This window comes from Mastigoproctus giganteus, chromosome 9, assembly GCF_048544385.1.
Source record: "Mastigoproctus giganteus isolate SK-2022 chromosome 9, ASM4854438v1, whole genome shotgun sequence".
In the NCBI taxonomy this organism is placed as follows: domain Eukaryota; kingdom Metazoa; phylum Arthropoda; class Arachnida; order Uropygi; family Thelyphonidae; genus Mastigoproctus; species Mastigoproctus giganteus.
The window spans coordinates 172255980-172268777 of record NC_143583.1 but is presented as its reverse complement, the minus strand read 5'-3'; the positions used below and the strand labels follow the sequence as shown (position 1 = coordinate 172268777).

General features: G+C 35.6%; 1 protein-coding gene across 7 annotated transcripts in view; it reads left to right on the top strand.

Annotated features, from left to right (window-relative positions):
* Window positions 1-12798, top strand: part of LOC150080888 (casein kinase II subunit alpha-like) — a 496207-nt gene that overhangs the window by 31563 nt on the left and 451846 nt on the right. For all 7 annotated transcript variants that reach the window (XR_016547403.1, XM_090381541.1, XM_090381537.1 and 4 more), the window contains one exon: window positions 4393-4576. Coding sequence is in view for 6 of the 7 variants with exons in the window: in XM_090381541.1 (XP_090237667.1) it covers window positions 4482-4576 (95 nt within the window). In the remaining variant the exon portion in view is untranslated. The remainder of the gene's footprint in view (window positions 1-4392; window positions 4577-12798) is intronic.

The window sequence follows — 12798 nt, the reverse complement described above, 5'->3', positions numbered from 1 at the left end:
ATTTTTACTATAAAAATAATAAAATAATGTGATACACTATCGGAAGACTAAAATATTTCAGTAAATTACGATAAAATAAACTGCGATAAAAGGTTAAAAATATAGTTAAAAATATACAGAAGCAATAAAATTATCTAAAATAAACTGGATTAAAAGTGATAAAACCTGAAGCTTTCGGAGACTGCTGTTGCCTTCTTCAACAGTACTGTTGTTTTCTGCAAATTGGTACTAAAGCAAACTTTGGACCCATGCTCAAGTACCTGCTAGGCCTCCCATTGTAGAGATAGCTATGGGAGTGAAAAAAAGCCATTAACAAACTACCCGTGACCCAAGCTGATGAGATACGGGTTAGGATTGCGGCTATTTTGTCAGACCAGGACGGCGCATTCTAATCTTAGCCATAGACATGAAAGAGCATTAAGACAACTTAGAAAGGATGAGGATATTATAATGTTACCTGCCGATAAAGGCAGATCCATAGTTATACTGAACAAAGAAGATTATTGTGCAAAAGCTCTGGATCTTTTACAGGATACCAACATATATAAAGTTACCCATCGAAATCCGTTAGCTGGTTTGGAGAGACAAGTTAACAACATCATACAGGGCTGGCATAAGGCTGGCAAAATAACTTAAGAAGTTTATTGGACTCTTCATGCCTCAGGATGTCGATTACCCCGGTTCTATGGCCTCCCAAAGACACAAGGTGGGCATTCCATTGAGACCAATAGTATCGTTTGTGGGTAGTCCCACCTATGCCTTATCTTGATTTTTAGCTAGAGTTATTGATCCTATAGTGGGAGGCTCCAGTTTAGTAGTTAAGGATAGCAAGGAATTTGTGAACTTTATAAGAAGCCAGTCTATAGGTGAAGATGAACTTATGATCTCGTTTGACATTGTATCTTTGTTTACATGTATCCCCATTGGACATGGGGTGCATTGTGTAAGGTTGGCCTTGGTACAGGATGATAACTTAAGTGCTAGATGTTTACTAAGTATTGATGATATTTGTAAAGGCGTTGAGTTTTGCCTCGCTAGCACTACCATGATCTTTCAAAAAGTTGTGTACAAGCAGGTCCATGGGTTCCCCCATTAGTGCCATTGTGGCCAATTTGGCAGTGGAGGAACTGGAAACCAGGGTGTTTCATCAGTTGGATTTCCCCATGCACGAGTGGAGGAGATATGTGGACGATACGTTCACCATTTTAAAAAAGGGGAAGGAAGATGAGGTGCTCAATTTACTTAACAGCTTCTCCCCATTTATACAATTCACCTGGGAGGTGGAAAAAGCTGGGTCCCTCCCGTTTCTGGATGTCCTGGTTAGCAGAGATGGGTCTAGAATAAAGACAACGATTTATAGAAAGCCTATGTGCCGTGGCCAGTATGTTCATTACAGCTCGGCATAGGCTAATCATCATAAGAATAGTGTAGCCAGGGCGTTGTTGAATAGGGTGGGGACCCATTGTAGTACCCCCGAGGATAAAGAAATGGAAATTTGCAGTCACGGCAGACCTCAGGAAGTGTGGGTACCCCCAGAGGGTCTTGGACAAATATATTTATAGGGTAGAGTCCAATCGTAGGGAGTCGCCTGCCCCTGTGGCTACTGCATACATTCCTTACTATCCGGGCCTTTCAGAACGCATTGTACGGGCACTGCAGGAGTGTCAGACCCACTGTGTGCAACTTCCCGGATGGAGATTGCACACAGTGTTGTCTCAAGTTAAAGATCCCATAGCCCAGGACTATACTAGTAGTGTGGTCTATGAGATTAAGTGCCCTGAGGAGTGTTATGTGGGGGAGACGGGGCGACATTTAAAAGACCGTCTGGGGGAGCACATGACCACTATTAAGACTGCTAATTATGCGAGGTCTGCTGTGGCAGGGCATTTCTGGGAGAAGCAGCATCGGATCTCCCCTGAAGACGTGGTCATTACGGACCGTGCCCATGGATTTTGGGAACGCAAGTGACTCGAGAGCTTGCGAATCAGTTCATCCAGTCGTAATACTATTAACAGGGACAGGGGGACACGTTTACACCCCCTGTTTGAGGTGGTTGTCCTCAGACGGGATGACCAGTTCTGTTTGCCACGCTCCCGAGCCACTTCCGTTTCTGATACGCGCGTGTGGGGAATGCCAACCATGTGCATGAGTGCCATGGGCCTGCTTCTTAAGGATGTGTCATTGCAATAATAGTATACTGTTGAAGAAGGAGACAGCAGTCTCCGAAAGCTTCAGGTTTTATTGCTTTTAATCCAGTTTATTTTAGATAGTTTTATTGCTTCGGTATTTTTAACTATATTTTTAACGTTTTTATCGTAGTTTATTTTATCGTAATTTATTGTAATATTTTAGTCTTCCGATAGTGTTTTCATTATATTTTATTTCTGCATATTTTATTTTTAATTCCTTGGCTGGTGTTTGTCTTTAATTATTGCAGTATGGAATTTCCCAGCCCCATAGGCCTGTTTGAAGATATGGGGAATGTTTTGTTGGCATGGACTTGGTCTGTTAATACTGATGAAAAGTTGATTGTTGTCATCCAGAGAGTACCTGAATTTTGTATTAGATCTGCTGCACTTTGCAATGTTGCACTTTTGGATGATAGTGCATCATGTCAGAATTGTGCAAGAATGCTTTTTGGAGAATATGACATGGATTTTCACCTGACCCCACATTTGCCTGATCTGAATCTTATTGAGAATGTGTGGGATATGTGGAGAGAGCTGTTTGGCAACAAAGTCCTTTTCCTTTAATTTGTCGTAGCTACGTGATATTTTGCTGGAAGAATGATTACAATTAGACCAAAATGCGCTAAAACACTAAATGGAATCTATGCCGTGGTGCACACTTGTTGTTATTAGAAACAAAGGTGGCCTGATTAGATACTGACTAACGGTTTATTATTTCTTTTGGCTAGTTTGTGTGAAATGTATTAATAAATTGTAGAATTGGTTATTTTGATAGCTGCATGTCTTATAAAATAACACAAGAAAAGTAAATTTTTATGTCAGTGTCTTATGCAGTTTCTAAAATTTAATTTTTTATGTTGGTAGGTGAAAGAAGAATGAATATTCAGCAATCGAGCATCTTTAGTAATCAGATTTTATATCAAAGAGGGCAGAAATGCTAAAGAAATCCATGAAAGAATAGCTAGATTAGTAGCTAGCAACAGTAACATATCTGGGGAAGTATCACCCAAGCTACTGTTGGGTGATACTTCAAAAGAGGATGGGAGTCATCTAAGGATGATCCAATGTCTGGTCAGTCATTCTTAAAAAAAAAAAAAAAAAAATTTTTAGAAAACAAAAGAAATAAAATGTCTGAACTTGAAAAACTACTCAACATTTCTTATGGAGGCATTTTAATAATAATACATGAGCATTTGGGAATGTTCAAAGTTTGTGCAAGATTGGTTTTTATTTTATTTTATTTATTCAATTGATTGCTAGTTACAATCGCCCCATATACAGCGTGCAAGCTAGAGGGCTATAGGTTCCTGGAAACCTTTCCATTTTTGACATACATCAGAGGGTGGAGTTGTTGAAAGAGAATTTAAAATTCTTGTTAATTCACATAAATTTTTTTCTCCATTTGGTAACTGGTGTAGATGAAACTTGGCTACATTTGTATGATCCTGGATTCAAATTAGAAAGCATCCAATGAAAGCACAAAGAATCTCCAACCCTGTAAAAGTTTTGAAACCAGTCATCAGCTAGAAAAATGTCCTCAGTTTTCAGGGTTACAAGGAAATTGATTACCTTGCACTTAAAGCCACCATAACAGGAGAATATTATGCCAGCCTTATGCTGTAATTAAAAACTGCAATTCAGAAAAAAAAGACAAGGAAAGTTGAATCACCGGGTTTTGCTTCTCTATGACAAGGCACCTGTGCACAAAGTTCAGACTTTTGCACAGACCAAAATTTATAAATGTGGATTTGAGCAATTGAACTACTCCCATACAGTGCAGATCTAGCCTTAAGTGACTATTATAAGTTCAACTCTCACCTTATTTTTAAAGTGATGGCAAGCTAAAAGAGCTTGTTATCATCTTTAAAAGCCAGGTTTGATGTCCAGCATGAAGAATTCATTTTGAAGGATTAAACTCTTTGCAGATTAAATACAATAAGCGTATTGAACTTCAAGGGATGAATATATGGAAAAATAAAAAACAAACATAGAAATTTGTATCTCTGTTATTTATATTCTGTTCTCAGAACTTTTTACTACCCTTTGTACAATGCAAAATACCACCAAAGAAACTGATGATGTTTTGCAATGTATATGTAATTTAAAACTAGCCCTTTAACTGTGTTTTTAGCTTGCATTAATTTATTTTTCTGTTGAGCAGAAAATGTAATTAAAATATGTAATTTTTCCTTGGATCTTTTAGACATGCCGACCTAACTGGGTAAATTCAAGACAGCTGGAAATTTATTCTTAATATTTCTCTGGTTTTATTTTTTCTTTTATTGGAGTGGTATGCCAGTGTCCAGTCGAGCACGAGTATATGCAGAAGTCAATTCCCACAGACCAAGAGAATATTGGGATTATGAGTCTCACATAGTAGAGTGGATGTAAGTTGATGATATTAGAAATAAATTTATACTTTAGTATATGTTGCTTTTGTTATATGGATTTTTAATGGTATCATTGCTGCAATCATTTTCACATTTGTATCCTTTTATCAAAAATTATATCAAAAATATCAATCCTTTTATCAAAAATTATATCAAAAATATCAATCCTTTTATCAAAAATTATTCAGATCCCAGTTGTGCCAAGTGGGTCAAACTTTACCCATGCCTAGTCATTGTATGACAACAAAATGTGCAAGCAGAGGATTTTTGCTATTCAGAGACAGCAAAAATACTGTGCCTAGTATGTAGACGTGTGAACCAATGTAAGCAGGGGTTGAATGTGGCATCTACCCCACACTAAAAAATAGCTTCCAGTATGGCACAAGGTAATGCCAAGCACTAGATGATTTTCATTACCCATCAACAGCACTACATTTCTTAATAAAGGCTTGCAGTGGTGTAAACTGGTCTCAGTTGCAATTTGGCACCTCTGTAACCAATTGGGCAGGAGCAGCAATGCGTAACACATGCTTCTTGATTAGACCGGGGTTCAAGCCCGTGAGCCACCAAATACAGAAGATGCGGAAAGGTCAGGGAATGACCACCGCATATCCCCGGAGCAATATGGCCTTAGTTGCTAATGCTCCTAAATAACAACAACTCAGTTGCAAGGCTGCAGCATCTCCGATTCTCTTGTTATGCATGTTTTTTGAGGTTATGGCAAGAGTCATGTGAAATCCAATATTCCTTACCTTTCAAAAGTACACCTTTAAAGTGATTTTTGCAGTCAGGCCATCGGACCTTACCTATCAGTAATGGTTTTATAAGGTATCTGGATTAACTTGGTGTATAACCTTGCTGGTCTCAGCGCAAGAAATTGTGTAATTTCTACTCAATTGCTTGTGCCAATCTCAGTGCAAACAGTTGAGTAGCAAACAATAATGCCTTATCATATTGTTTGCCAAGTGGCTTTGTATGCCACTTTTTGTAGAGATCTGTGTTTCCATTGACTACTGGAGGAGTCAGTGGGAACAGTTTTTTATTTATAAAGTTCTCTTCAATTGAGGTAGTAGTTAGCTGACCTTAGGTGGAGGGAGTAGGGATTTTCAGGCCTTACGACCATGTGAACATGCTTTTACAGATATCAGACACATTTCTGCATTGCATTTTATTATCTTTATTTTATCTATAGACCCTTTTGTCACAATAAAAACAATGCAGTATACTGATATGTTATTATCTATAATGCAATAGATAAAGTGATATGAGAGGAGTCTAATTTTAAGTAAATCATCAATCTTAAGTTTAATTCCAAAATCTGGCAATGATCAGACTCTAAGGCTAGATTTGAGAGTACTATCACTAGTCTGCATTTTGAAAAAAATTCACTGATTCTCAGATAAGGGTGTTTCTGAATCAATTTCTAATTCTGATTTCAGAAATGATATCCATTTGTTTTTATCACATCAGGTTTCTTCAAAAATCATGAAAGTGCACAGTGCACAAATTGTACCATTGGCAGAATTTGTGCACAGTGCACAAATTGTACCATTGGCAGAATTTGTGCACTGAAATTATACCAAAATGCTTCTTTTACCAGACTTTTATATTTATATACATGTTGAAAACACTAGTGAAAAGGACAGTGTGGTAAAAAGTCCATTAAACACTCAACTCTCATTTTAAAAACTGATTTATGATGAGTCAAAAGTTTTTTTTTTTATTTTTTTTATTTTCTTGAAGATCTTTCTACTTTACAAGTCCCTCTTCAGCATCCAGCAATAGTCGGCCATCATGTAGTTTTCTGAGCAATGCAGACAGGCTGCCAGGGCAGGTCATGGGGTTTTGTCAATGATATATAGGAATTTTGCTAGCAGAGAAAAGGAGGTGATTGACCCTCTGTATAAGGTAATGGTCAGGCCACGCCTTGAGTACTGTGTACAGGTCTGGAGGCCTCATTTTAGGAAGGATGTAGATTTGCTTGAGAGTGTACAGAGAAGGGCAACATGATTGGTGAGGGGAATGAAGGGATCCTCTTACCAAGAGAGGCTTAAGTTCTGCAAATTGCAGTGGCTGGAGAGTAGGCATCTGTGAGGTGATCTGATTGAGGTGTATATGGCCTTGATTGGGTTGAGCATGCTGAATTTTGATGGGATTCTTCCACTTGTTCAGATTACGAACCTAAGGGGGCATAAATTCAAATTGAGGAAAGACAGATGTAGAATAGATGTGCGTAAATTTGCCTTTAGCCACCTGGTGGTTAATTGCTGGAACAAACTTCCATCTGTCGTTATGGAAGTTGATAGAGTAATTAAATTTAAGGAAGAACTGGACAAATTTAGAGGGATTTGTTTTGTAATTTTTTTTTTTTTTTTTTGACTGATGTTGCATAAGCTCATACACTTGCTTTCTTGCATCACATGCTACTACTACTATTTCATCTGCAGTAGCATCACAAACTGCATCAATGCCAGTGAAATCTTTCAACCCATGTCATCTCTTAGCAACATCCCCCTTAATTTTGACCACACTGTAATCATTGTGTGTGATTTCCTCAATCAAATAATTCTCATCTGAAGTCAGCATACGTGCCCCGAAACATGACCTTGAATTCTAGGCATCCGCACGTTATTTCTGATGCTTGGTCCTTTATAAAATGACCATCCACGACATAATTAAAAGTACAGACAATTAAATGTCAAATTTTTTTTCCCCAATTCTACATTTTATCATTTCCAAACTCACCTGTGTTTTATCCCCCCCCACCATTATGAAATACCAATACCTGACAGAAGTGACTCAATATAACTGCTATAAAAAAACTGTCGAAGAGCATAATTATTAATTATTTTTCATTTTTGATTTTTATAATGATTTCAGAGATGTGATGTTTCATTCCAGATCTTTTGAAAATTCTGTCAGTAATCTAGTATTTAGTATATTCATTTGGGAGTATCATTGCCTATACCAGGAATTGATTCACAGGTTCAAAGAATCTTAATTTTAGGTTAGTCTGTATAATCATTATAATTTCAATTTTATTAATATGTGTGGACAAGCGAGGGCATGTTTCACTTTATGGCAGTATGTTGATAGTTCTATCTGTAATGAGTCATTCTTTAAGCTAATTTTATGACAAATGTTATTTGTCAGAAGCTTCAGAAATAGTTAGAAGAGCATTAAGTATTTTCCTATATCCACTGCAACAATTTGATTGTGCAGCATACGTTGACCAGGTCATTTACTCCAAAATCTTGCCCAAGACAAAATTTTAGAGTAACTATTTCTTTTCTTCCTTTTTTTAAAAATAAGTTTAGCCATTAGTATTTTACCGATGGGTTGATGACAAAATAAAAAATGTAATAACTCTGCAGAAAGTTTATGTAATTAACAGCATGTGAATTACTTTCATTTTCTACCATGTTCGTTCCTAATAACTCATTGTAGATCATGAGTAGCACAAGGTACAAATCCCATTATAGGTGAAAACCTAACTTTTTAAGTTAGGTTTTCACCTGGTATGGATCATGGTTAACCACATTATAGCTCATCTGTATAAGCAAACAATTCATAGAATACAATTATGAGAACAACTTCTGTGGAACCATCACAACTGATTTGTGTTGTCTCAAACTGTTTGATGCAATTTGAAGGAAGGCACTCAGCAGAGTTGAAATTTTGTATTTTTATTTGCATTTAGTGCCCTAACAAAACTGTCCCTTATTCCAAAATGAGCAATGATGAGAGACTTTTTTTTTTTAAATTTGTGTGAAGATGAAAAAGTTCTATGGAATACCAGCTCAAGATGTATTTAAATTGGGATGCATGCCCAGAAGCTGTACAGAGAATTGCAGCAGCACATATATTGAAGTTTTTGAACCAGATCAAGTTATAATGAAACTTAAAAATTTTTAGAAGTTTATACTGCTGAGAGAAAAAAAATTGGGGGCCTTAGGATATATGAGTGGGTCAGAAGTATAGTGAACCAAGTCCAATTTTTCTTAAAGTCGCACTACAGGTGTATTAATTCCCTTCAAGCCAATAATTATTCAGTGAAAATGTGGAATAAGTCCTTAGTTCATTATCTGATCAATAGAGAGCAGTGGTTCCTTATAATGCTGAAGAACATCTGATAGTGTTCATTATTACAGTGGACCAAGTCCATCTTTCATGAGAATTCAGCAGGGAAGTGATCCAAGTCCCCCTTGTTTAGAACCATACAGTTACCTCTCCATAATGTTTGAATTGTAGCAGATCCTGGAATTAGGGCATAAATAGAAACTGAAAAACAGCTTCAGCTTGTCAGCCTCTTTCTGATTTACAGAAAGAGGCTGACAAGGTTTCTGACAATTATTACATTTGCACTTTTGATTCGCAAAAAGCTCTGTCATTTCCAAAGCTAATCACATACGTCACTTATTACAAGAGAAATTTGTACATATACCATTGTGGTGTCCACCCAATTAAATCTGGACCTTCTGTAATGTGTGTGTGGAATGAGAGAGATGGTGGAAGAGGGTCTCAAGAAATCTTGACTGTTATTACAAAGCATTTAAAAAGATAATGAGAGAGATGGTGGAAGAGGGTATCAAGAAATCTTGACTGTTATTACAAAGCATTTAAAAAGATAATGCCAGCCAATGCACCAACATTACTCTCTATCGTGGTGCTTGTGGGGGGGGGGCAAAACTGCAATATAAAGGTTTCACTTAATTTACTGAAGTTGTGCAACAACCCTTCTATGGCCGTCAGTACAATTGACATAGTATTCATGGTTTCTGGTCACTCTTACCTACCAAATGACGCCAGTTTTGGAGTTATAGAAAAGTTTAGTAAGAAACATTTATTGATATACGGCCCTGATGACTGGATTAATATAATAAAAAACTCAAAGAAAAAAGACCCACCATTTAAAGTAGTTGAACTTAAGCACAATGATTTTTTGTCATCAGAGCCCCTAGAAAAGGCCATAATCAACAGAAAAAAAAAAAATTAGCAAGGAGCCTGCCAACTGGCTTAACTTTCAATGGCTGCAGTTTAAAAGAGGGTGTCCCTTCTCTATATTTTACTAAAACTCATGAAGCGATTTAATGCCATTTGAAGAATTTGATGTACAGAAGGAGAAAATTGGTAGACCTCTGTCTTCATTGGCTCAAGTTAAACAAAATCAACTATACAAAGACCGACTGCCCATAACAAGTGCAAAGTAAGCAGACGTGATTCGTTTTTGCCTTGTATTCCTCCTTGTTTCCCTAGTTGCCACAAAGAGTTGTCGGTGAAAAGGAACACTGGATCTGCTAAAGTGCCTGAAGATGTCTCAAACTATGCATGAATATACATATTGACTAATCAATGTACCCACTTTTATCTTTTTTTTTTTTTTTTTTTTGTGTGCACAAAAAAAATTGTGATTTTAATTTCAGTAATATATTATTTGTTTAAATAAAGCAGCATTGGTGAAACAAAAAGCGATGTTGCATATTCATTCAATCCTAAATAATAAAAATAGTTAGTAATAGGACTTTGTATTCTACGGAAGTGGGAAATGTTATTCTATGGAAATGGAAAAAAAGTTAAAGTGAACCAAGTCCATTTTTTTTTTTTTTGTTTAAACCAAAATTTTAAGGATAAACACTTCAAATTCCTAGGATATTCAAAGACAGAAGATAATTATAACTATTTTCAAACAAATATTAACATAATTTATTTAAATTTATCTAACAATGAATTTTTTATTGGCTCATATGCAAAAGTCACTTTTTTTCAATACTGTTTGAAAGTGTCTTGGTTCTCTATACTTCTGACCCACTCATATGAAGTGATCAAAAAATTCTGGGACTGATTTTATAGTTGCAGTGCTATTGTGAGTTGCAACATGCTCAGTGACTCATATGGACATAGAAAGGCATGATGGTATGTTTATCTGCAGTCAATCTGATTTAGTTTTGTTGATTAGAAGTGTTTTCTATGTTATGCATTTTAAAATAGGTGATTTTACTGTGCAGCAAATTTGTATCAAATTTGATTTAAACTTTGGTAAAGCATATAGAAACCCACAAAAATTATCCCTTAGGTATTGGAAAAGTCTTGGAATGATACATAGCAGCTTTTGGAGATGATGTTATGTTCAAAGATGTTCAAAGGATTTTCAGTGGTTCATAAAGTTAAATAGGGGCTGCTTGTTTTCTTTGCACTGGTCACTCTTCAGTTTAATAAACCAGTGATTTATTTGATTTGATTGATTCTCTTGGTCTAATTAGGAATGAACATTAATCTAGCTATCAACAATGTTGTTAGCAAAATGGGTATTTCTTATGGGACACATCAGTTTTTGTAAGTGTGCTCTCTCTTGACTGCAGTACGTATATGCTTGTTGCGTTGTGTTATGGTTGGTCATTTTCATTTCACATCAATGAGCTGAAAATAAATTCAGAGACTGAAATCTACTTGTTTAGTTTTTTTTAACAGCTTGAACAAATTTTTTGCATTAGCTTACACCCAAACGCATATATTATTTATTGTCTTCATCTTTTCTTGAAATAAAACAACAAGTAACAGAAAGTCTGAAGGACAATATTCATGCAGTGAACAGTTTAATATGATTTCATATTCAACTGTGCCTGCATCCACTAATTAAGTGATATAAGTATTTGTAATATTTTCTTTTTTATCATGCATGATCTAATGTAATTGTTCAAGTGTGACCACCTTGGATTTTCCATTGGCTCCACAGGCTTGAAATGCTAAGTTTTGATATAAAATTCAAGTGATTAAACCAGAGTAAAATGGTTAGACAACAATTCATTGAGTATGAAAAACTATTCAGTTAGCTTTTTGATACATTGAAATTTCAGATGAGTAGTAAGTAACATGATGTGCATGAGTAATCCATTATTTTAAACTTAATGTTGACATGGTCACTGATTGTATTCTAATCTTATAGTTAACGTTATTTAAAAGTAACTGTAACAGAACATTCCCCCCCCCCCCTGTTTTTTTGGTGTGCTACAAAAGTTAATGAAATATGCATTGCATTTACCACTAACAAGTTCAAGTAAGTACATTGCATTACAATATAAGGAGTGCAAATAGCTTTAGTCTTTCTTTTCCTTTCTTCTATAAAATATAAGTTTTCTTTAGGCCACCAGTGATACTTTCATTAAAAATGAAAAGAATCACTGGTAGATCCCATTTCGTTAAAAATGGGATCCACAAGGCACATACCAAATGATATTTCCAGACGAAAACCTTACATCACCTTATCTTGTTCTTTTCCAATTTGGCATTTTAATTCTGCTTAAAGATATTTTATCATTTTATTTACATTTAGTCCTTTTTCAAATTGATAAGCTGTAAAGATATACTAAAGGTTTTTGTATGTCTCTCATTCCATTCTATAAGTATTGAATACTGTTTTCAGTAATGCTCTTAAATAAGGAAATATCAGTGAATTAAACATGAATTTTATTACTAGTATTAAGATTCTAAAATTGATCAATCTTTTTGATCATTACAAGACAGAAAAAAATATTTTGTGTAGAAGAAGGAAATTGTGGTTGTTTTGTGATTACAGTGAACAACATATTTTGGGTCATATCTTGTTACGGGCATAAAAGTAAATTACTTTATAGATTTTGGGTGCTAATCATGGAAATAGTGCTTAAAATGGCAGATTGGCTCTTGTTTTTGAAAAAAGTAGTTTTTTTATATTTATACAAGGTATTTCTTATTTATATGGGTAGGATGTAACTATGAATATACCTGTATCAAACACAGGACCTTTTCACCTTTCGCTTGTATTCATCTAAAGGCGCATCCCTTTTCACCACATCCAACTATAATTGGGTAACATGGTGGCACTCCATTTGTTTTTGTATCTTAATTCCATTGCTGTGATGTCTTGATGGAAGCACTTACCATGATCATCGCTGACGGCCCCAAATTCAGGTGTGAGTGCAAGAAATGCATCTTCAATGACATGGTGCATTCCAGTTTTTCGTAAGAAGTTATAAGATCTTCTACAAGCTGCCTGTAGTTGCCAGCTTTAACATTTCATAGAAAACCTGCCGAAACATTTTGAAAGGCTTCCCACATACTGATTTCTTGCTATTACTAAGGACACATTCGAATTGTTCATCTTTGTAAAGTTACATTATTTGTAGACAATGAAAAATGATGAATTTGAGGTATTACTCAAAACATCAAAGGCAGATATTGTT